Source organism: Xiphophorus hellerii, chromosome 17 (assembly GCF_003331165.1).
Source record: "Xiphophorus hellerii strain 12219 chromosome 17, Xiphophorus_hellerii-4.1, whole genome shotgun sequence".
Lineage (NCBI taxonomy): Eukaryota > Metazoa > Chordata > Actinopteri > Cyprinodontiformes > Poeciliidae > Xiphophorus > Xiphophorus hellerii.
The window spans coordinates 5,043,062-5,069,034 of record NC_045688.1 but is presented as its reverse complement, the minus strand read 5'-3'; the positions used below and the strand labels follow the sequence as shown (position 1 = coordinate 5,069,034).

General features: G+C 37.1%; 1 protein-coding gene across 3 annotated transcripts in view; it reads left to right on the top strand.

The window, feature by feature from the left end:
* The window catches only part of chchd3a (coiled-coil-helix-coiled-coil-helix domain containing 3a), a 67,626-nt gene that overhangs the window by 5,734 nt on the left and 35,919 nt on the right, over positions 1 to 25,973 (top strand). For all 3 annotated transcript variants that reach the window (XM_032589812.1, XM_032589811.1, XM_032589810.1), the window contains 2 exons: positions 7,027 to 7,120; positions 15,071 to 15,251. In XM_032589812.1, coding sequence (XP_032445703.1) covers positions 7,027 to 7,120; positions 15,071 to 15,251 — 275 coding nt within the window. The remainder of the gene's footprint in view (positions 1 to 7,026; positions 7,121 to 15,070; positions 15,252 to 25,973) is intronic.

Genomic DNA, 25,973 nt, shown 5'->3' with positions numbered 1-25,973 from the left:
ACTGTGAAAGGCTATGCGTGATTATTAGTCAGTGGCATCCTGGATTATGTAATGTTACATATTTTGTTCATGGTAGCTGTAGTTGAGTAACTTACCTCCAAATTGTCTCACTGCTTGTTGCAGCATTAAGAAAACCTCTCCCTGAAGTTCAACACAAATTTACTTGCTACACTTGTTCTTCTTCATAATGTTGACATTTCTACATTTGAACTTGACTATTTGAATGTAATTTGATTGCTATTCAGAATTGAGAGAAAAAAAAATTGAATGTGGATTTAGAAAATGGTTTCCTGGTATTATTAAAATAGTCTCTTCCAAACTGTATTTAGTGCAATTTATAATTAAGGAGTGGAGAAAGACAGGGATTAGCTGGTGTTTACTTATTCAGTGCAAAGAGGAAAAAAAAAGGAATTGTTGTATTTTATCTGACAGAGGACATTTCAATGTTACCTGCTCATTACACTACACAGAAGCATCAGTGGGAGTAGATTCCTTTTAGAGTAGCATCCATGATGTGCGCAGACCACTCCATCCTTGACTGTGCTCAGTCAGTGAGGTAATTAAAAAAGGCCAACTTATGCCACGCCACACAAACTCCAGTGATTCGAACGACACCTCCACAGTTTAATACAACAAACTTAAAGGGCTAATGAAATTTACTTTTTTAAAAAAAAGCATGTTTTAAGTTCTTAAGAGCAGACTGTGTCATGCCTGCAGTAAGAAACAGAGCTCTGGCTGAAGAATGTCAGACCATTTGTGTAAAACCAAGTTGACAAATACAGATCCTTAAGTTAAGAAAATATTTCAATTTGCAAGACATTTACTAAATTTGAAGAAAGGTTTTAAACAGACACTACTGTGTAGAAGCATGAAAGTGTTGGATTTAGTATGTTTTATTTTCACTTGATCAGATAGGGTCATAATTTCCAGTGACCTTATAAATAATGTAATATCAATATACTATGAGAAAAAAAGTTATTTTGGCCCATGAAGAAAAATGTAATTTTTTTAATAAGTTATAGGGAGTAAGATTAGTTATGGATCATTCAACAGATTTTTGTAAAAAAAAAATATATATATAAAAATTTAAAGTCCAGTAATAGTAGTTCAGTTTGTTAGCAGGTTGTGGCAGGATCCTGCTTAGATTTTAATGGTCCAGTCCCATTGATGTGATGGCAGCAGTTCAAATAGTTTACATAAAAAGGTTTTCTGACCATGTTCAAAACTCTGTTTCTGCAGCCACTCTGAAATACATTCTGGACGGAGGGTTAGGACACTCCAGTGACCTTTCCAGCTCCGTTGACTATCCTCTGGAGACCACTATTGTCTGTTATGTTGCAGCTACCACATTGAAATGCAGGACTTCCACACATTCAATATATTCACAATTTAATGTCATTTATTGCATCACTTCTGCTTTTGTCTGTTGAGTACAAAGGTTTGGTATTTCTTCTTTTACATTGAATTTATTTATTTATATTTATCAGGTTTTCCACACATGAGGTGTTATTAGTTTGAACAGCAAAGGGCTGAGCACACAACCTTAAAGGGCCCCAGTACTCAGCTCAATGGAGGTTCTTTTTATTATTTTTTTATTTTGAGACTGACGGTTCAGTTCAGATTCCAGACACAAGTGGCAGTGCTCAGGCCAAGCAAGAGAAATATATCTTGTAGTATCAGTTATTAAAATGACCTTCTATTTGCTTAAAATGCCATTATGATGCCCCAGTTTGAACATTTTTTCAGATTGAGCTGGTTATTGTGGAAGACGAATAACAAAATGCATTCATTTATCTTCAGCAAGAAAAGCCTGAAGGACCATTGGGCCCCATTGTGAAACTACTTTCATTTTTCTTCATTCTGTAAAAAGTTATCAGTCCTTTGTTTGAGTTAATTAGCTTTGAATAACAGATGATGAGGTACATATGGCATTATCTCATTTAATTATGTAGCAGTCAGCAAGTTCATTATCACTGGAAAGTATCTTCATCTCATGAAAGATTAGGATATACCAAACATTTTATTTTTCATCAATTATTTAGGCCTCTCATTTGAAAGACATGGCTCATATGTTTACTTGTTTTCTTTTTACATTCAAAAACTGAGCAAATGTTTTCAATTTAAATAATGTATCTTACCTTAATCTTCTCATCAGAAAAGACTTCTGAGCCTTGTTTATGCTTATAAATTCTTCGGCTGACTGGTTGCATCAACAAACATCACCCTAAACATCAGTACAGCACTGCGTGAATCCAAAAGCCCTCTCTCACTGCTATAGAACGTAAACAATGCTGACCTCTGGCTACCTTGCTTGGTAAGTTGGGGCTTAACATTTTCAGGCCGACTTCAACTTCCCTCACTGCAAATCAAAATGCATAAAGACAGCCAGAAAATGCCTGAATCCTGTCTTGAGGTGTTTTTATGAAACATCTCAAACACTACACTGACTCCTGTAGTAGGTGAAAGAACCTAAACTACTACAAAAATCAGTGTTCAAGATTTCACAAGAAACTGGGGCAACAATAAAGAAAGAAAAAATGTGTCCACTTGGGGCAACTTTTTTCATAGCACCATTGCTACAACTGTCCTTTAACTTAGCATATGACTCATTCATTATCCACATATATTGTGTGTTGACATTCACAGTATTAGCCTTGGGAGGTCACCTCAAAGAGTTAGAAAGGTACTATGTTCCAACTATTGTATAAGTGGTGAAAAAAAGTCAACTTATTTGATTGGTCATGCTTGGGCACGCTCTTTTTAAGGAATAAAAAAAAGGAAGGTGTGATGAATGTGAATGTGAATCTCGTTAAAAATGTTACAAAGTTCAGCCCAATTCTCAAAGGGTGCGACCTTAATGAGGCAGACATTGATTATGTGTGTCCACGAGAGTTGGGTATCGAGTGAGGCTCTCAGCAGGTCGGCTGTCTCTAAATCATGCCCTGAGTAAGTATGTGTGCTGATTACACCATAGTCAAGGTTGAACCTCCTACACCTTCTCCAATATGCTATAAATATTCATATGCCAGGGCCCACACACAGTCCTGGACTAATAGTCTGTTTAAAAATGTCTCCTGGGGGTAGAAAAGAGAATGGAAAGATGAGAAAGAAAAATTGCGGTGGAAGCGCAAATGCATAAAGTGGACACTGATGAACTACATCTTTGTCTCTTTCAAAGCATCCTTATTATTGTAAGAAAATAACTAAAAGTTTTTCTTTTTTCAATCTGTAATTTGAGATTACATTACCAAAGAAGTCTGATTAGAAAGAAAATGGTATAATTGCAGTTGTACTATCATAAGTTGGAAACCTGCTCTTGGCACTTTTTCCTGTCCTTTTTATTCTTTTTTGCGCATTGTGGAAGGTGTGTAGTGACTCGACCAAAGCGCAAGGTAGAAACGTGAGGAAGTGGTAATGTTACAGATTATGCCCTCCGTGTGGGTCCCGGGGTTAATGAAACTTCTGATGAGAAATGCAATTTGCCTTTGTCTATTATCTCTACTGCCAATAGCCTGAGCTTCGCTGCTTCGCCACCTCCTCTGTGGGTTCTTCCATGTGGCCTAGTGATTGGTGGAATGGAAAAAGAGGGAGACGCATTTAAAAAGATGATGAGCTTTTAATCTTTTTAACATTTACATGTCCTACTCAAGATTGACAAGGTCTCTGTCAATCTGGAATTGTCTCTGACCCAAACAGCCTCCCTCAAGGACCCCAGACAGTGTTTATCATATTACAACCTGTTCTGTGGCTGACCCTGTGGACTCGCCAGCAATCTGAAGCCTCTCTTTGGAAAGCCGGAGAGGAAATGTAGAATTGTCTAAGCTTTCCTGAATTTTGAATGCCTTGGAAATATACTTGAGGCAATGCTCTGTGAATGTATTTTTAATTGTTGATAAAAAAGTACAAATTTCTCATATATATACACAAGTTTTTCCAATAACACAAATGTCAACACAGCATGATGACATATTACAGTGGCTATACACAGGTGTATATTTTGTTACATTTTTGTAAATCTAATTTACAATGTCGTCAATGCAGAAACAGTTATAGCCTGTTTGGGGACATAACCCCCCTAATATCTCCACTCAAGCTTAGTAACGCATTACATGTCGGCGGTTTCTGATCTGTCCCCCATATTTGAAGCCTCAAATGCCTCAATGGTGTTAGTGAACATCAGTGATCAAAAAGGTCTAACGGTGAATAATTTCTTTTTTTTAATTGCAACTGAGTCCATGATGATTTAATATTCACCTAAAATGACTGTATTACCAGTGATCATGGCAGCTCAGGAACAATTTCAGACTCCTGTGCTGTGAGATGAATAGTACTTGGAACTGCAGCCAGACATGATGGATATTATTTTTGGGAGCTCTGGACAGTAGGCTGTCGTTGAGGATTCTCTCTGCGGTGAGAATCAGCTTCCCGCCTCCACTCTTGCTTGTTGTTGTGCTTCCAAACATAAAAGATCAAGTTAAAAAAACCAAACTTTTTTTGTCTGTATTTGAACTTGTATAGGAATTCAGGATTATGTGTTTCTGGCTTAGAGCATTATGCATCATAATTGTTAAAATGTGCCATTTTTATTGTTTCATCCTTTGGAAAGTGCATATTACACAGAATGCACCCTGGTCAAATTTAAGAGAATCAGTAATTTTCCAGTAAGGGAAGTAATATAAAAAAAGTAATATCAATACTGATATTAACATTTCAAGAGAATGTAAGAATCACTTGTTTTATATTGTCATTCCTGTAGTTTTTCCAGATATGGAAAGATCATGACCAGTAAATTGATGAACTATATTCATCAGTACCTTCTTCAATTTACTGACTAAATATTGTATTTAGATCCATGCTTTGGAATCTGGCTGTTGTCTCAAAGAAATTTGTTTTGCATATCTGTAACCTTGTTGTTTTTTCTTTCTGTTAATCTTATTCTAGTAATAATGATGTTTTTCCCAGCTGCTGTTACCACATGTTACCAGGTAATAATAGACTCTGACAATAGGGATTATCCCATCTAACTAATGCAGTAGGAGACTAATCTTGACAGGCTCAGACACTTCCCCCTTCATCACCGCAGTGTTGCAGCACACCGTATGCCACTTCTGCCTTCAGAGCACGTTTTGGCCCAGTCGCCGGCCGGCATCTTTACTTTCATGCTTAATTACCTGCCAAGATAGACTGGTGAGGACATGGAGTCATATACGTCTGTCGTCAATGACACGAATATGTGTTGACAGGGTGGTATTGAACTATGTTTTTTTAGGAAAAAGATGTCTATGTGCCCTTTTATTTTTTTGCCGACTCTATAAAGAAGTATTGGAAATTCAGTGACAGGTTGAGCAGCAGTTTTCACCTCAATGTTACCGTTATTTTTGTTTTGTTGTTGTTTTTTCACTTGTTGGAGGATTAATCTGTGTATAAGGCAAAATTCCTAAACATGAAGATTTGTTATAGACGACGAATATGTGTTTAGAAAATTTAGAAAGTTAAAGTTGTTTTTAACTCTAAGACATTAAGAGTAATTTAAAAATCTATAGTGACTCTACAACACTCCCAAGTAGATAATAGATACAGAAATCCACCATAGAAGATAAATATATATATTTAGATATGATTTATGAAGGATGTGTGCCGAGTATAACTATTGGTGTTAAGGACTATAATGTTTGTGATTAATCTGTTGTACGAAATCTGCAACAGGGAAAATTAATATCCTGTATGCACCTCGTGCTTGGATCATTTTCTGAGTTCTATCTTTTTAATATTGACAATATTTAGATGTGTTTTTCCAAAGATTAATATCTGTCCCTTGTTCGTGGACCAGAACAGAATAGCTTTGCATGGTGGTCTAGTCCATTATACATGATTTGAATTCTGTTGTAGATTTGCTGATGTGCTTTATATCATAAACCTTTTGCATGAGGCAGCTGAGTTGAGATTTGCTATCGATTGGAGGCAGCTGCCAAGTTCCTGTTCCCACAAAAGTATGAAGAATCAGCCTTTATCGCTGTGCTTGACAGATGATATGAGTTGTTTGTGCTGATATGATGTTTGTTTTTTTGCCCAAAGGAACTTATTAAGGCCATTATTCTTTCTTTGTTCTTTGATCTCTTTTGTGCAAAAGACATATTAGAGTGTTTGCAGTTTAATGTAAAATTAGAAACCTAAAACATGCTGATTTTGACCTGGATAACAGGCTTAACTGGGCTAACTTTCTTTCTTTTTCTGACTTGACTGTTGTTAGGCACTAACTGGAGGATGTAGAGTCTTTAAATTATCTGTTGTTTTTCCAGCATCCTCATGACAGTGTTGAGACGCTTATCAAGGACAAGCACACAAAGTTTGTTACACACATGGAATTCTTCACTTTTACACAACGGCCTTTGTAGAAATGGAAACTTAAGCTGACGTAACACATCAGGCGACCAATAGGGGTGTCGTAGATATAGGGAATGGATCGTCCGTTTTTGATCAGATGCTGTATAATTTTGGTTATATTCACTCCACAACAAATTAGCCTGTGAGGGTAAGCGTCTCTCTTTTCTAGCGCTAAAAAAGAATAAAAAAAGTAAACTCTGATTATTCTGTATGGCTGGTTTCCTGTTCGTGTGCTCACACGCTTTTGGTCCGTCGAGTTTAAATCACAACAAATGTTACAGGGTTTAACTTTGTTCCTGGATAGATTTATACAGATCTTAATTCTGCATTGGCTGCAAAACAGCACTGTTAAACATGTCCTAAATGTATTAGTTTTGGAATTCTATTTTTATTCTTTGAAACTATGCATTTAATATGTTGAGCAAAAAAATTCGTTCACTCTTGCCAGAGAGTAATTACGAATTTAATGGCTTGGATGTTTTATTTTGTTAGTTTTTTGGTAGATTGTTATTTTTCCCTAGCTTTGTGTTAAAAATCAATAATTTTTCCCTAATTGTTGCCTCTATATAAAACATGGCTGTGTTTAAGAATTTCTTTAATTTTCTCATTTTTACTCTTTTCCCTCTTTTTCTTTGTCTCTAGTGAATGAAGAGGCCCTGAGGAAGAAGATCACTGATGAGCTGTATAAAGACTTGGCGCAAAAGAGGATCAAAACAGAGCAAGACATGCAAGCATGGTTAGATTCCTGCACACTTACACACAAGTTTTTCTTTAAAATTAGAAATGTTTTTTTCATTTCTAGATGTAATTTTTGTTTTTTAAATTGAAAGCCTCGTTTCCTCATATGACAGGAAATTATACGATTTGGTGTTTGACTAGTCTGTTATTTTATTGTAGGATAACTATCTGGTATTATTATTAGTAAAACTAAATTGCAAAGCATATGTCTAACCACTCAACTATTTGCTCATTTTTTTCTGTTTCCATGCCAGTTCTTTGCTTCAGAATCAAGAAATGTCTTCTTCTTTTTAAAACTTGACCATTTTCCAGTTTCATTAATATTCCAAAAGGTCAGCACCAGACTTTCCGATCCCCACTGTTTCCAATTTACGTCTCTTCCGAAGTACATCAGCTCTTTTCCCTCCTACCCTATCTTCTGTTCTTCTTTACTCTTGTTCCTTTGCAATCAATTAATCATGTCTTAGTAAGGGGAGCACAATGCTGAGATAATTTCCTGGGTGTAGAGGGGGTGATCCATTAGCACAGCCTGATAAAGAAACCTCTTCATGTCCATTCTTTTCTTTTTGTCTTCAGTGAATAATCCTCTGCCTTTTGCTTATGTGTTTATATCTTTTGGCCTGTGCATCCCATATTATCATATCACTGTATTGCTCTGTCTCTTTTTATGTGTCTTTATAATAAACAGGAACGCAAAATAGTAAAGCATACAACTACTGAAGTTGTGGGGAAGGGCATATATATCTATATATATATATAGATATATATGTTTGTTTGTTTTGCTACTTTTTGTATTCCTGCTGCAACTAGTGTCATCCACAGACATGAGTGTATTCTTTTCTTACAGTTTACCAAAATCATAGTGTAGCTTCAGCCAGTTCTTTATGCAAATCTATATTATGATACAAAATAGAAAGCAACATGGAGATATAATAGGTAGATGCAATTTATTTATCTATCTATCCATCCATCCATCTATCCGACCAATCGACCGACCTATCCTTGCATCTACTTGTTTATCCATTGTATTTCTTTGCACATTTTCCCTTACAAGTCCATGTAGTCTGCTGTAAACTGGACATATTTTGTGGATTTTGAACTGCACTGATTTAACAACTACGTATGGCGACCATGTCACCATTTCTGCATTTGATATTTCTGTTGTTTTGATCTTTCTGGGCACCAGAGAAAGACATCTACTCCAGGACATTTTCCTTTAATTCATGACTACACTGAAGATGTAGAATTTGTCCCTAATGTCCTAACACGGGACCATTAGAGATAATGGCAGGCTGTACCAGGAAGACAAACAGGTTTCCTCTTTCAGTGATGATACAGGTTTATTACTCAAAACTCTAAATAAATTGCTGTTCTATTTTCAATAGTTACTTAACTTTATCCTTGGAGATTAAATGTTTTTTGTACATATTTAGGTAAAAAAAACACATTTTTTTTCCTCATTGGTGCCCTGAGCCTATAATTTAACTGCAGTATAATGGTCCCTGTAGAGACAGCAGAGAAGACGCTGAGATGAGATATTTTTTCAGCCTGATTGGAGTAAGGGGTAAAACGCTTTCCTTCTGTGAGTTATAGTGTAATACAGCTCATTTAACAGAACCACTAGGTGCCAGCAGTGAAACTGTGAGACGACTGCACAGTGTAAGCACAGAAAAATGAAATATTACGTGGAAACCTTAGTGGATATAAAGGGCCTTGGAAATTCTTCGTACCACTTGAAAGTTTCCAATTAGGCTTCTAAAGCGCCCAGATTCTTCAGTATTTTCATATTAATATTTTATGTAATAAAATATGGGATAAACAAAAATTAGCTTAAAATGATGGAGTAGAACAGAGGTGTCAAACTCCAGTCCTCAAGGGCCTGTCTCCTGCAGTATTTAGATGTGCCACAGATACAAAACACTGGAATGAAATGGTTTAATTACCTCCTCCTTGTGTAGATCAGTTCTCCAGAGCCTTGCTAATGACCTAATTATTCTATTCAGCTGTGTTGCAGCAGAGGCACATCTAAAAGTTGCAGGACAGCGGCCCTTGAGGACTGGAGTTTGACACCCCTGGAATAGAAGGACAGGTGTACATGCTTTACCAAATTCTTTACAAAAAATACAATGTGCATTTGTCATCTCTTAGTTTTCACTGCGATGTTAGTAGCAAATCTTTTGGGATATACTTCTACAAGTTTAAAACATTTTCTAATTTTGAAATTATCTTACCTTTTTCATGTCACAGTTATGTGCTACTTTTTCTATCGTAATGTGGCAGTTTTGAATTCCTTCACTCAGCCTTCCGCAGTAGTGCAGTGTCAAAAAAAGTTCTTGCGAATTTGAGGATTTGTGGTGTTTAGATTAGGCACCATTCCATCTGTTTGGCTGTAAGACCATAAATGAACTCCAGAGATCTGGCTTTGCATATTTTGCTCTGGTAGAGAGGAAGTAGAAACTCTGAGCTCCGGGTTTATTTAGGTGCAGCCTAAACTAATTTGTAGAAAGGAGCGGGTGCAGAGAGCAGATTTGCTTCTGCCGCTTCTCTGTGAGGCATCCGAGCAGAACGCCACAGAAAAGGATGATAGGGAAGGTGGGATGAGAGTAAAAAAAAAACTCATACTCAACCGTTTCTTCTTCCTCAACCCAGTGCATTCTTTATCACTGTTTGTACTGTTTGACTTTCGACCTCTTAGCTCTTGTCTCTTCCTTCTATTCCTACATTTTTTGCTGTTATTCAGTGTTACTCCATTTCTTTAATTTCCTTCATGTTGGTAATATTCCAACCTTTTATTAAACTCGCTCCCTCTGTGAATATTGGTTGAGTTTGATTGTCCAGCTCAAACACTAAAAGGTTAGTTGTATTTGTCCAAATTCAGACTATTTCTTCAACATTTATTCAAGCAGCTTGTGTGATATAATTGCATGCCTGATTTAAGAGTAAGAACACTGACCTTCTCTGAGAGTTTTTGACTCATTTCACATTTAACCAGCCACCCCATTAAATTCTTTGTTAGTTCTAGATTAGCCTGAGAAAGCTTCGACTTCAAATTTCTTCTTTTTGTGTCTAACATCAGTTCACCATGCTCCTACTCAGAAATCCTCCATTAGGTTACGAAGCAAAGTTGCTTAATCTGATTGGCTGTTACCCTTTCAGGAAAACTCTAGATCTCTTTACATCAGTAACGCCGCACCAGTTGAATTTATTACTTAGTCTTTAACACTTTAAACTACCATTAAGCTATCTTGGACATATTCTCAAGCACAATGTTTTGGAAATTGTGTTGCAAGACTGATGATTTAAAAGACTGATTGGCAGCGTATTTTGTTTAATGTTAACAAAGCTTATTTCACCCCTATACAAGATTATCTTACTGTTTGGGGACTAGGGTCTGTGGACTTTGTTTTCTTGAGTTATTCAGTTTAGCTGTATGTTCTGAACCTTATTTAATTTTACTTCATCATTCTAAGTAAGACTGCCTCAACCATCTTAGATGCATCTAGATCCAGAATGTGTTTTTTTTTTTATGTTTCACTATAATCTACATGTTGTTTTTCTTTGACACTCTGGTAATTTCTCACCATTTTTCTTAAATCAGCGAGTTAATATTAAATGTAACCCCTGTTTTTTTTTTATTTTCCAGATTTTTAATTTTTAGGTTTACATACATTTTGCATTTTAGACCTGCTTCACTGATTGTACTAAGAGGACTTTACTTCAACCAGAGGATGTTGCCTTGTTTTAATTGAAGAACTAATAATAATTTACTTCATTAAGGGATTCTAAGTGCAGTGTACATTAAAAACTTGGAGGCAAAACAATGAGATTTATTGTTCAGTGGAAAGCAGTTGACTTGGGTTGTTCCCATTCTATCATCCAGAATATAACTTTATTGCACTGTTGTATAATCAGATGCAGTGCATGCATGTGTTCATGTGTGTGTCAGGGAGAATGGATGAGTCATTAAATATTCATAGACAGCATTCTACGACATTATTCGTAACATCAATATTGCAGTGGGTGCTTAAATGCTTTGTTTCCAGGGACCTGGGTTGAGCCTGGACTGGTATGCTGGTCTGGCTGAATGCACTGTGCATTACTTTTCAGTAAAAAGTGGAGAAAGGCAAGGAGAAATGGGGGAAGGGAAAAACTGATTGATCCTCTGATTAGAGGGAGTTGGTCACAGCTGAAGATTTCTGTTTTAGAATTTTTGTAAAGGTATTGAGCTTTAAGATTGTGGCACTTCATATTCTAACATTTGACCTTATCTACATGTACATGTATATCAGACTATTTAGTAAGCTGGACTTTATACATTTAATCTAAAATGATACAGATGTTAATTTCTTTCTGTCATATATGTTGTGACTTATTAACTCAGATGTTTAGTAATGTTGTACTCAAATATTTTTTTCGAGGAAGCTTTTCTTTTTTTGATCAGGTGTCAAAGTTGATGGATTTTCATTTCAGACACCTCCAGAAAGTAGTATGCAGCTACTCTGGTATGTCAGACACAGTTCACCCCAATTTTCTCTTCTTCAAATTAATGAAATCTCACCGATTCTGTTTTCCAACTGGCTGTTTGATGACTCCGTCCAGTTACCAATCAAAACAACAGTTAATTATTCAAGATTATCCACTAAGTCTTCTCAGTGCCAGGCTAAAACAGAAAACAATCATCCACTTATCCTCTAAAAGATATGATACTTTCTCATTCTGCCTCTTAGCTACAGTGTTTGCTCTCTCCTTCTGACTCAACCATTGTCTACGTCAACGCCCCCCTTCCTCTCCCAGTGCCAATCTTCTGCAGTCAGATGAAAAATGTGCCCAATATCCCAGAGACAGGGCAATAATGACTGGAAAGCAATAGAGGTGAAGCAGACAGATAGCATCTCGCTAGTGATAGGAGTCTTTGCTTGGGTTAGCACTTGTGAAGCAGTCAATAGACTCTTTTTTTTTTCCACCCACACTTTCCTTTTCTGTTGGAAATCTTCTCTTTCCAGATCAGATTATAGTTATGGGTCACATGTGACTTTTTGGTTGGTCTGTTGGGCCTCGAATAAACAAATAAATAAATACATTTTGTCAAGTTGATGTTAATTTTGTTTCCCTTTGGGCCTCGCAAATAAATTAATTTAAACAAATTGCGTGTTGAATTGAAAAAAAATCACAGACATGAAAATATGGGATCCTTAATGTTTCTTAATCGTGCTGCACCTTTTGACGACAAGTAATTTTTTTGGTTGTTAATATTCTGCGGGACTAAACAAAACAAATAAGAGAATGAATTTAGGTGATTTTTTACATTTTTTATTTTATTTTTTAGTGCAGACTTTGTACATACAGTTAAAATTATTAAAACATCTAGCAGATTTAGGCTTACATTCATCTTTTAATTTGACTAGCATGTTTCCTCTGAATATTAAACAGTTTAATGTTGTTCCTCTTCTGAAATAAAAAACATGAACACAGTCAAATCCAGTTTTGTAGAAACAAAAATATATTTTCGTGCTTTCCTGCACAAAAATATATTTTTAAATTGTGAATTTAATGCAGTTAAAACAATAATTAATAGAACCACATTGCAGGTCAGTGCTGTATTACATTGTAGTCTCTTCTTAATAAATGCTTTCTTCAAACACTTGCACATCAAGCGATTTAAACATTTATTTTAGCTGCAACGCATCCAGTACATTATGGAAACTCAATTGTGATTAAACATTTTTTATCTGATGTACTTCCTTCCTATATGTTCAGCTAAAGGCATATTGGTTAACAAAGGAATGTCAAAAGGTTGAGTTGGCTACATTTGCTGGCCCACACAAGTACCATCAAAAATACTTTTCCATGAAAAATCTTGTTTACTGTTCTCTTTCAGCCCTAGTTGTAGCAGCAGTCAAAGCGTCTTGAGTAGAAGTAGCTTAGATGCATTAGCGGCACACAGGCGGGGAGGCGTGGATTGTGGGGGAAATGGTGAATGTAAAAGGCCATTAGGAGGCTCCCCATGTGTCTGTGTGTGCGTGAGTCAGAGCCTGATGATGGATGGAGTGTGCTGACGTGTGCAGCCCAGTGGACTGTGAGACTGGACATGGCTGGTCTCTCTCTGTCTCCCTCCGTCTCTCCCTCTCTCTCTCCCTCCTCCCTTGCTTAACTTCCTCAGGGCCAAACATGTCATGTTGCCACTGCTCACACTTTCTCTTTACTTTCACCCGTTTTCTTTCCGTCTCCCCGCCCCCTCTTAAATCCTCCGACATTTAGTTGCGATGCAGGGCCGTTTTAAGACTTCAGGCATACTCGAATTACTCCTACCTGTCATCTTTTCAAAGCTACAGGTATGTAGGTGATCTGCTTTTAGCAGTCTGTCCATCACCATTCATCACTGTCTGCATGTTGTCTACATTCACACCTGACTGAGGAAGTAAATGAGATTTTTTCTAATAAAAGATGAAAACCTATCACTTTGAGAGATTAATGTGTGCTTGTAATGGGAAACATAGCAGAGCTAAGAGGTAGAAAACTTGTATAACATTCATGCCTGGAACCAAACATTAGCAGATATGTAAATTCCCATAATGAGGAGTCTAAAAACCTGAGAAAGCTCTAAATGAATTATAACTTATGTGTTTAAATCCCTATGGGGGTTTAAAAGGATAACTATTTTAAAAGTGGTGTCATTGTTTTACAATTTCCCCATCTTTTCTGGAGGAAATTAGTTTTTAATTGGGTCCTTGTTTTGGAACTATGCCGTACAGTCAATATTTTCAGCTGCCCTCTGGAGTGGTCATCAGATGTATCTGTTGTGCATCTCTCTGCATCCTTCTTAGGCTGATGTTTATGAAGATCTCCCTCGCCTTCATTGAATTTGCCATAATTCACTCCACTGCTCTCTCCGTCAGTTCTGTGTTTATTCTGCCTCGGCTTGACTGTTTGATATCAAACACAAGATCACTTTTAGGGGTTTCAGGGATGTTCTTCCTTATTCAATCAAGCACACTGTCACCTAGTTGGAACTGTGTTGCTAGGCAACTAAGACAACCCAGTGACCGGGTTCAAATACTGGTCCTGCGTCTGCAGAGATTTTCCTACGTCTGTTGAGAACACAGCCTCTCAGAATTGATTACTGCCATCGATAATCAAATGGATCTTCTTTGTAACCACTTAAATTTGTTATAAACCCTCTCACAGAGGTTACCTGATTCTCACGATTTTAGGTTTGCCTTTTGAACTTTTTCAGTGTTCATCTGTTACTCCTCAGTGCTGTCCTTCATTGCAACTTTTTTAAAATTACAAGGACATGTCAAGAAAAGCAAAATGCAGGTGGCTCCAATCACCTGCATGGTGACAGATTGACTGCTAGGGATGCAGACAGCTTTTACAAATATTTGCTGAAAAATGGGTCACTCTTCAGAGACCAGTAAATTTCAGGTCGCCGCCATGATGGAGCCCTGCTCTGCTGCATATCACGCCATGACGGGACTCTAAAACAATACAGATGTGCTGCCTGGAGTGATCAACTCTGTGTAGTTGATCTTAATATTTTGTTTGACATCAATGCCAAGAGTTTCAGCAGTCCATTTTGGAAAATTTTGTCTTATTTGGGCTGTTGCCACCATGTTGTTCTAATGTTGTGATGGGAGGAACAAGTGATCACCACGTTCACTAATGCTCTGGAGTCAGTTGGTGCTTTCTTTAAGCATCTCTGTCTCTTTAAAAAAAACATTATTTTCAAAAATAGCCAGTAGCACATGTTAGGAGCACAAATTCTTGGCACCAAACTATCACCATCCTTGGTTATCCTGTGCACTAAATCCCCTTCTCTTCCTGCATTATTTAAAGCTAGAACAGAAAATTTTGGGGAATGCACAGGCATCATATAAACGCCTCTTCTTACATTCTACCTAAGTTTTATTCCAGCAATATTTATTTTCTCTTTATTGATCCTACCCAGGTACGATGCAGAGAAGGCCCGGGCATCAGCACAGGCTCAAGCTGATGTTCAGTCCAAAGTCCAGGAAGAAATATCCAGGATCCTGTCTGTGGAGCGAGCTCTCACCCAAGACAGCCTCCAGCAAGCGATCATTAGGGAGAGGATCAGCAGCGAAGATGAGAAGCTTCGTGCTCAGCTACTCGTAAGTGTTCTTTCTAATATATTGCACAGCAGCTAAAGTGAACATCACTTTTAAGATGCTGCATTGTTGTTGTTGTTGTTTTACCTACTTAAGTGTGTAGATTGTTTTTGAGTAGTAGAGATTGTCTCCTTGATGTAAGTGAGTTTGCACAATTTCGATTTCCTTTCCCTACATATGCTTTTTGAAGAGATTTTATAGATATTATTTCTGCCATATTCTACATTGTAAGTGTAGTTATTTTGGTTAAGAGGAATGATTGGAAAGATTTTAAAGAGGATGTCATGCAAAGTTGACTTTTCTGAGCTTTATGTTATAAAATATCACTATATACCTGGAAAATACATAGTACATCCCCTTAAAAATTGCTTGTGATTTTTCTTTCAATAATCGGGCGTTCTTACACAAGTTTCTTACAACAGTATAGCCCATCAAGTGGCAGCATCATGTTGTGACAGCAGCAGAAAGTGCTATGATTCAGAATAAAGGAAAAAATAATGCATCAATGTAAATAAATGTCCTGAATGAAAACCTGCTCCAGAGCGCTCTTGACCTCAAACTGGGATCAAGGTTTATCTTTCATTAGGGCAAGCTTATGCAGTGTTTTAAGCTTTGAAATGTTTGGTGTTAGCCGCACTGCATCACTGGTACTGTGACAAATCTTGAGTTTGTTGTGGTGCAGGGATATCTTTAAGGAGTAATTCAATTAAATACTTAGACTGTCTCATCTCACTAGCACAAATACACATGCAGTAGTCCTCAAAGCTTCAAGTGTGTACAACAAAGTCAAAGGATCTGCACAGTTTATTGTAAACATTATACACTAAGTGAACCTATTTGCTGTAGCTTAATATTGTCTTGGGCAAATCTTACTCTGTTCATCCCTCGATTGTTATAAAGAATGTTTTCATTTTGTGTCTTTTTTTTTCTCTGTAAATTGCCTTCGCAAACAATTTCAGATGAGCATTCTTACCACATGCAGGCAGTGTATTGTTTACTAAAGAAAACACATTTTCCCTGGAGTGTGGCCACTGTTTACAGGCCTATGCTATTGATTATATAGCTCATTTCACACGCTTATTGCAGTAATAGAAAAATGAATCATTTTGTTGTGACGGAGTAAGAGTGAAGCATGAACGTGATTCCCACCATTGGACAAGTATGTGATGAATCCCTCATATGGAACCGAACACAGACTGAAAACAAAGGCGACAAGAGAAGAATGTTGAGGGAGGTAAAACCATGGTTTGATATTCTTTTCCTGTAAGTGTCCATGAAGAAACTTTCTTAAGAAATTCGGTTTGTGTAATTTAATTGCACCTAAGATGGAGACCATAGAAAGGAAGGGTAAGGAAATAATATTTACTTTCTATGTGTTAAATATAAAGCTGCAGTTAGTAAATTTACAAAGCATTGCCTGCAGCTTTCTAGAGTTCTTAATCTCAAAATTGAAATATGTTTTTTATGAAAGGCATACACACCTAAAGTAGATTTCCTCTATGAGGCAATCTACTTTATTTATCAAACAGTACAGTATGCTCAAATAATTATTCAAAGTAGATTAAAAAATCTCTATCTAAGCAAACCAAGCAGAAGTCATCGAGTCATTGACTTTCAGCATTAACTCCTCCTGGATGAGCACGTAGTGACAAACGCTTGTTGTTGACTATACAGCAGTCCCTTATATTGAGTTTGCATGTAGCTACAGTGGAGAAGAAAAACTACCCTTTAACAGGAAGAAACCTCGAACAGAACCTGTCTCAGTACAAGAGGCCATCTGCCACGGCCGACTGGGGGTTTGAGAAAACACTGGAGTGAATCTTCACTCCAGTCTTCACCCATGCCTGATGCCTCTTTCTGGGCAACTACAAAGTAGGAGAGAGCTCAGACCAATTACAGGAGTTGGCGATTTGAAATCATCAAATGCTAAAATTCCGGATAACAAAGCCCTCAGGATCATAGGGGTACAAAAACCCTCCACCACATTAAAGTGGCAATTCAAAGGAGGGTACCACAATTGTTTGTGTTTATCCAAGTGCAAATATATAAGGCTACCCCTGTGTACACTGTGATAGTATTTGATGTTCCTCAAAGAGGCTACTTTTAGGTCATTAGGAGACTTTCAAACTACACACAGTTTTACAGAATAAACTTTGCCTTCAACCAGTTTACTTATAAAAGTCTTTAATTATTTTGTGAGTTTCTGCCAAATCCAATAGTTAATTTCCCTTCCAGTTTTTTTTCTGCCTCCTCACAATAGGAATAATGTAGATGAAGAATTATTGTCAGACAGTTTTTTGCTATTTTAAGACGCGGCACACGCACTGTGAGTCTGTGTGATAATTTCTTCCATATGAGTGTCCTTTGGAGTGCTGAAGTTTTAATAGAATCCGACGGGTTATCAGTGGAGGTGCAGTGCGGTTTGCAGCAGTCATGTAATTGTCAAGCCAGACGCTTCCACACAGCCAATGTTCTTTTCAACTGGAAATTGACTTTTTTTGCGTTCTTTAAAGACAGCCTCTCACCCAAGACGTCTCCCTCCCTTTGTCATTTCTCTCTGTGTTCGTCAAACTCCAGGGTTGCCTGCTAACCAGAGCGAACTCATTTTTGATGAAAAGTAAAACATGTTTGTCTTTCGTGTGTCTGTGTGTGTATGTGTGCTACATTACATTATTCCTGGCTCGTTTGTGTTTTAGTGTGCGACTTAATTTTTCAGTTTATTCCTTTTTACTAAAAAAGAACAGCAAGGCTAACTTCTACGATACTCAACTTTAAACTTAACCGTGAATTTTGACTTTTCTTTTCAGTTTTACAAGAGTTGCTTTTAACCACACCTCTTATCAAGTACAAAACCCCTTTCATACAGGTAGTGCATAAAAATTAAATACACATTATTGTACCACACATAAGCATCTGTACCTGCCTAAAAATGAGAACTAGTTCTACTTTACAAAGACAATAAATTAAAAATATTAAACGTCTAAGAATGTTTATGGTTTGTTTTACTGAACACAAGATTTATTTGCTAATGGAGATATAAAGGAAGATTTTCCATAGTTTTTTGTTTTGTTTTGTTTTGTTTTACAATGCAAACCAGCTGTAGGACCAGGTATCATCTTTAAGCTTTCACTCAGTAACCCTAAAACAAATTGCATAAGAAGTTTGTTTGGAAGAGTTGAGGTGAGATGTTAAACTTAAAAATACTTATATGTTTAAAAAGCATGTATAACTGTAACTATTATACATGCTAGTGGCAGCAACATGCTGGATTTAACTGAATTAGTTTGAAGTATAACTTATGAAGAATTTTGCTTGTATGATCATTCCATGCCAAAAAAAACAATAATTCAAACAAATCAATAAGTAATGACATTCAGGCCAGAGAGTGTATGTAAACTCCACCAGAATTGAACATTATTACTGGAAAAACAAATCTGTGTACACAGACAGAGCTGTCTTATTGCAACGCTGTTGTGTTCCTTTTTCAGCATGTATCGATTTGTCCCGCTCATTAAGATACAGGTCACGGTGAGTGGTAGGACCCAATACGTTCCCTACTTCTTTTCTCACAATGAGAGTAAGGCTATGAGCAGTTATGCCTCACCATGCTCACCTATAATGGCCTTAACCTCCGCTTGCACAGCCACACCAATTACAGTGACATCCATCCTCGAGATTTGACTCGAGACTTTTGCGTAGACGAAGGTTGGTTAACATTTGTTTTATTGATTTGTTGTGTTTTTTTACATTAAAATTAAAATGTTACAAATCCGGCCATCAAACTGTTGGGTTTTTTAGACGCTGAGTTAAAATAAAGTCTCGTTTGATTTAGGGAGAATTCTTGAGAGAACAAAAATAAGAAAAAAAAATCCTGTGGTTTAATTTCCTTAGAAAACTTAATTTTTAGTTTTTGGTCATAATATACTGTCTGGATTGCAGTTGGACCAGTTCACATTTTGTAATTTTCTCCAGAAATGTAAACTCTTAAAAGAATATGTTTTATTTTGGGTTTGTGTTGTGATGGAGGTCTTGGGCAATATGGAATGTTAAATGGATAAATTCTGCACTAGTGAGTTTAGGCCTCTTGACTGTCAAACTTGCTATTTCAAGTAAATAGTATCGAGACAGCATAAGAGAAATGTAAAATTTATAATAAAGCAATTTGGAAAAAATTGTTTTATTATAAAAAACCTTTTAGTTTTCTTTATTAGAAACCTTTTAGTTTCCTTTATTGATACCTCTATATAATCTTCCGGAGCCACATACATCCTGCCACATACTGGTGGAAATTTGTCAGTCAGGGTTTCACCATAAATTACTGTTAGGCAGTTTGTCTGCATTCAGCTCCAATTTAGGTTATGAAATTGAAGTTCAACTTTTAAAGAGATTTTTACAAAAATTCATATTTGGTACCCTGGATATTTATATATTCCTTGCAAACCAAAGCCATCCATTAAAGGAGGTTAATTTTATTTTAAAAAGATTTGCAAATTGGCCTTTTTTTCATGTACTACTTTTTCTGTCAGTTGCTTGAGCTCTGCTGGGGGGTTTCCACAAGGAAAATTGATCATAATATTAGTAACACTAATTATATATAGATTGTATACATGTTTAACGATTAAGTCCCATTTGTAGTCAGGGTGCTAGATGATTTGTACCACCCCAGTAGGAATTCTTTCCACTCAGTCATCCCCTTCCTTGTCAGGTTGACTGGCAGCCACCAGCCAACAAGTCTACCGGTAATTGAAACTTCACACCATTGTAGGCAGGGCTGTTTGTTGTCGTCGTTGGTAATGTTGGGTTTCTGGGGTTCTGTTGTCTGCAGGGAAAACGTTCGACATCAATGGTCACACATGTAATGCCACTCAGGGAAGGCCACAGCAAAGAAAATTGGAACAAAGGCATACAACAAACATGGGGTTTGTTAGAAGTCTACCATGTAAAAAAGAACTAAATGCATTTATAAAAAAAATATGAATGAATACAAAGCAAATAACATGAATATAAACATGTCTATTATATTAGTGTTCTTGTAAATAATATGTTAACATTTAATGTAATATGTATGGATTCACAAGAGCCATACAAGTCCCATATTCATTCTACATACACCTGTCAGTCCACACATCTTTATTTTAATGAAATCATAGACCTCTGCCATTCTCTTTTTATTTTCAACAATTCCTCTCCCCACGGAGCCACACTGGTCCATTGTTTAATCAATCACTGGTCATAGCATCTCACCCAGAAACAGGGCTCTAACCCTACGGCGGACTTTTCAATCAAACCCAAAGTCATCAATCTTTCCTCACTCCAAACATTGGTTTGGGTGGAGTAAGGTGATTTTGTCTACTACCGGTAACTGGTTCCAAACAGTTAAATTGTACATTTACTGTACTTTGTCCTACTTTTTTTTGATTATTGTGTAACAAAGCTCCAGTATGTTTTAGGGTGCAGATTTACTCCAATGGCCCTGGTGGTAAATTGTTTCGGAATCAATATAAATTTAGCATAACTCAGTCAACATCCAAAATGTGCAACAAACTGCATAAAAAGCTTCTTAGCTATTTATGTGTCAAGTTTTGTTTCAGTGGGATTCTCTACAGATACTCAACTTCCATGTATTTTTTTTAAATAAACTAAGAAAAACTTTGACTTCAGAAAAACTATAAGTTGCATCTGACTACAGGGGTAGCTGAACTATATTTAAAAAAGTGCGACTTATAGTCCATGAAGTACGTTAAGTACAGAAAAAGGTTATTTTGCAAAAGTAAATTGGTATTATATTAGTTTCTTCTGGATAATGTTTGGTAAGGAGCTGTCACTTACCTTACTTAGTGTGTAAAGTTTCATCTTTTTCATTGCTTTGTCTTGAAGGATGTCCATTCCACAATTTTTCACACAACGTCAGGAGTCCTGCACCCATTTGCCTGGCTTGAGCTACCCAGATACCATCCCAGTATAAGGGGTAGACATGAGGTTAGGCTTTAATTGGCAGGGCCTGTTGCTGGCAATCTGCACCTGGCACTCACTCGCTCACATAATTGGCACTACAGGCTTCCAGCAGCAGGACCAGGGTATAAATTTGCTTCGACTGATGGATGGATACTGGAGTCCGGACAGCCTATTTCTGACAAGAGAACTTGTACAGTCAATTTACTGTTCCATCTTCACAGGGTGGTGGGTCCATTTATTATGCATATATTCATCCTCATTTGTACTAAACATTCTGGGAAGTGATGCCAAATCATGTCAGATTTGTGTGTGTAAAGAAATAATTCAATGTGTGTACACCAAACAACAGCTGCCTTACTCAGCAACTCTTGTGTTGCAGATTTTCTATATTTGCGCAGGGTACATATATATCCATATATGTACCCTGGTACATATATGGACCATATATTCAAAATGGTCATCTTTAATATAGCTTTGCTTTGCTTCTGACTCTGGGAGGTAGGTTTGCAAATGTTATGATACAAGTTTTGTAAAATAGCCAAGTGCATATAATGTCATTTCAACATTAATATCTAAACACATATTAATGTTTAAATGGCTTAATAGGTAACTCAATCTTTTTACCTGGTCTTTTTCATATTAGTGGTCTTTCTGTGTTTTTCGAGAGCAGTTTTAATGTGGTTTTAAGTAACGGAACAGTCAGCTTAGCTAACTGTCTGCATACATAATGTAATGGTGTTTGAGGGAGAAATTGCATTCAAGTGTTTCAATAACACCTAGACAAATCAAACAGGGTGTCATACGGGATGAAACTACTGAAAACCAGTGAGAAAACGTGTGGTGGATAAAAGAACCAATATGTAAAAAGCTCATTTTACTTCACAAATTAACTTTTCAAATAAAGTTACTTATAATGTGAAACTAAAAAACAGCATTTAAAGCAATATGCAAATAGGAATATTTAACAAAACCCAATAAAAATAGCATTGTATTGTAAAATATAGTGCATATGTGTACTGCTGCTAGAGAATTTTAAAGAGTGCTACTTAGATGTTGCAACAAGAACCCTATAGTTACCTCACTTTGTCTTTTATTGAACAAACATGCCACTGTGATTTTGTCCACTGCAGTTTTAAAGTGCAGTGGACACTTACTTAAAGTGATTGTTGATGCTCCTTCAATTTTCACAAATGTGTTTTGTTGTTGTTTTGTTTTTTTCACCAGAAAACAGGAAAATGAACATACTTGTTAGAATAAAGTGTATAAAGGTAAACTAAAAGAAAAAGTTAACAGGACTTTAAATCGTAGGCAAGATATTTTTGCAGTTTTGAAACCATCTTTGTAAAACGCCGTCATATGTTAATATTTGTAACTGGTTAGTCTCTACATGCAAAGAAGATTGGCGTCCAAGGTTTTGTATTATTATTTTTAATTAACTAGGGTGTAGTTGGACAAAGAGGTTGGTTGGGCAATTAAAGGGGGATGTGTTTCTGCTGACAAGGGTTGGACAGGCCACACTTCTGACTGTGAACTCCTACTTTTTATCAGGCCTGTGAAAACCACCTACTGGGGACAATGAATATGTATTAACATCCTGTTGGCATACATAATGTAGAGTATCTCTAGTCATAATCATTCAAGCCTTCAGCTGCCCATACATACACTGTCAGGATTTTATACAGGTAAAAAAAATTCATAAGCCACAGGCACATGGAAACAGACAAACCAGCCACATGCCATGTGGGTTGTCCATGAGGTCTAGTGTCAGCAACACATCTCGAGGCTGTGTCCTTTCATACCCATGTTGTCCCTCTCACCTTTTTTTTTTTTTGCCGTCGGTTGTTTTTCCTCATGCCTTTCTCTCACTGGCACTCATTCTCATTAACTTAGCACCCGAGGGACATCTGTTGTCCAAAGGTAATACGGCTCATGGCACTCCCAGGTCAGTTTGTCTGTTCTCTTTTATCGGGTAAAGGAATTTTCTGCCCTCTGTTTAGGATTCTGTTCGACTGGTTCCTCATTTTGCTTCATGTTTTCATCTGACACCCTTCTGTTTTAAGTAACATTTACCTTTCTTGCCTAGTTTAACTGAAGATTAGGTCAAAAATTTAAATGAGCAGATATTTTATATTCCAAAAAAGGAAACGATTACAGTTTTACACCATCTTAGTATTTTTAAATTTCTGTGTTGGTTTTGGCTGTGGACCAAAACTAAACTATCCCGGAAACTTTCAAGAATTTGCTTGTCACTGCTGCTACATTATTTGAAACTCTAGGCCATGTTTCATAGATTTTACTAAGATCAAGTGAGTTTTCAGACTTTGTGTAGATCGAACGTATACCTCGTCATTATTTTGTAACACATGACAACATTTTTGCAAAGTAAAAATACCCAGGCATATTCCATGTTCCCAGATTGCTTCATTTTCATTAGTACATACCCTCCCAGTTGCTTGGTAATGAACCTCGAGCTCCCCATCTCTTTTGTATCTCTTCTGTGTTGGATGTGACAGATGACTTAAGACCTCCAGAGGTTCACTCCCCCAGGAGGTGGGCAAAGGCAACACCCACCACAGAATGATCAATCAATCAGTTTACACCAGAGGCGCCCGATCAGCCAGTTAATCAATCTCTGAGCAAGCAGATGTTGCTGCCGTCCATCCACAGAGGATTGGTAATGTCTCCAACACAAGCTGAGAGACTTGAAATGTATTGCAGTGCAAAGAGATTTCTTACATCTGTCAGCATTTTAACTTTTGTTCATTTTCCTTTTATATATTTTCAAAACTTTTTTATAAATGTTTCATCAATCCAAATCCAATTACACTAAAGCGGTACATTTCAGAAACAGCTTCATACTTACACTGACAGCAAATGAGATGTAAATGTTTGACTTGATTGCAACGTCTGACTCAGCCTTCTTAAAGCCAGCTGAAACAAACAAGACTGTCAGTCGTCTATTGCTAACATCCTACACCTTTGGCACTTCATCTTAATTTGCGATGAATGATCAGCAGTTATGATACATGTGTAAAAATGAAGACGCCCACATTTACCGCCTACTTGTCATGACCTTGTGTCCCGGTCCTACGCAGGTCTGCCATTTGACCTAGTAGGTCATTGTGCCATTTTTTTATTTTGCCTAAGGAAAGAGACCAGGCACAAAAGCACATCAAGGACTATGGCCTCTGCCCATGGTGTGTATGCTCTACCACCCTAGCCACCCATTGCTCCCGAATATTCTTTTATATCATGTTTTTTGTCAATAGGTTACAAACTACATTCGTTTTTTATGTCATTTTCTATGACCTTTAGGTTGTAAAAACAAAATTATCGCTTTTTAATTTAAAAACCAAAACAAATTTCCTACAGTATGCATTATAAAAACAAACCATTTTCTTTCAAAGAGTTATGTTGCTTTTGCTGCTGTTAACAAATTTGTTTTAGCTGGACCGAAAGCAAAAATGACTCTCAGGGTTGTAAAGGTTCCTGACCCCTGCTATAGTCTATTTGCCAGGGAAAATGCTGTGACTGAACAAGGTGTGATCTTGTCAGTCGTAGAAATCATTGTGTTCAGACACAGTTTCTACCAGTTCAGTGAACCAGTACAGAAGGGATGGGAATTTTTAAAAATGTTTTGTAACTACATTTAATGAATCTACAGTCTGGCATTGTGTTTGAGTGAATATTTCTGACTAAAAGAATGTGAACTTTTTCTGTTTGGCTTGTTTGCAATTACCACATTGGACGTATGACAATGAAATACTATTAAAACTGACTAATTAAGCATCAGTTACAAAATGCCTTGATGTCTGATGCTTTGCTTCACCAAAGAGAGTAACATACCTTAAAAATGATCTTGTAGAATTGTGAAAAGCTTTTGAACTCTGGGTGGGAGTAAGTGTGTATCCTTTGATGTCATCAGTGTTAAGCTCATTAACTGACCACACCATAATGGACATGATTTTATTGCCCATACTCCTGAACTCTCCTGTTGAGACTAATAGCTGGCCATGAATTTGAGTGTGACTGGTGCTCAATAAATTCCCATGATGCTTATTAAGCAGCAAAAGTGAATGATCTCCAATGGATTTTTATAGCCTTAGCTGCAAACTCCCGTGTTTTACTGGTGATGTTAAAGATTAGATTGTTATTGTCCAGTAAGGTCAGGTAATATTTTATGCCATCACCCAAAATTGATTTGCTGCTCATGCATTTTAAAGATAATGTTACCACCGATTTTTTTGTAGCAAAAAGCCAAGGGTTATTACGAAGATATGTCTGAAAAGTTTGAGGTATTCTTATACCACTGAAAAGTAGAAATAAAAAAAAACTGCCTTTCATCAAACCTCTCTTCTGATGTCTTGAAGTGTGAAATGTTCCCCAACAGCTGTCAGAAGAAACCGTCTCTTTTTCCAGCTCTGTTGTCATCTATATTCCATATTCACCCTGAATCCTCTCTCCATCCACCAAACACCGTTTCATCCTGTCTACTCTGTGAACCCTCACTTTTCTCCCTCCATCCATCTCTAACCTTCCACATGCCACCTACACCTCTGCTGTGCTAATTAACACCAGAGCATGGTCGTATTGTTCTGCCCCCGTGACCTCCCCGCTGCCAGTGGGATCGTGCAGGACTTGCTGCTCACGGCTTCAGTATTAGTTTGTCATGGGCTCCTGTCGCACGTGAACGTGATAGATGGGCCCCGGTGTGCAGCTCTGACCCACCGTGCTGCATTGCGCACTCGGGTAGTGTGAGGGAGCATTGAT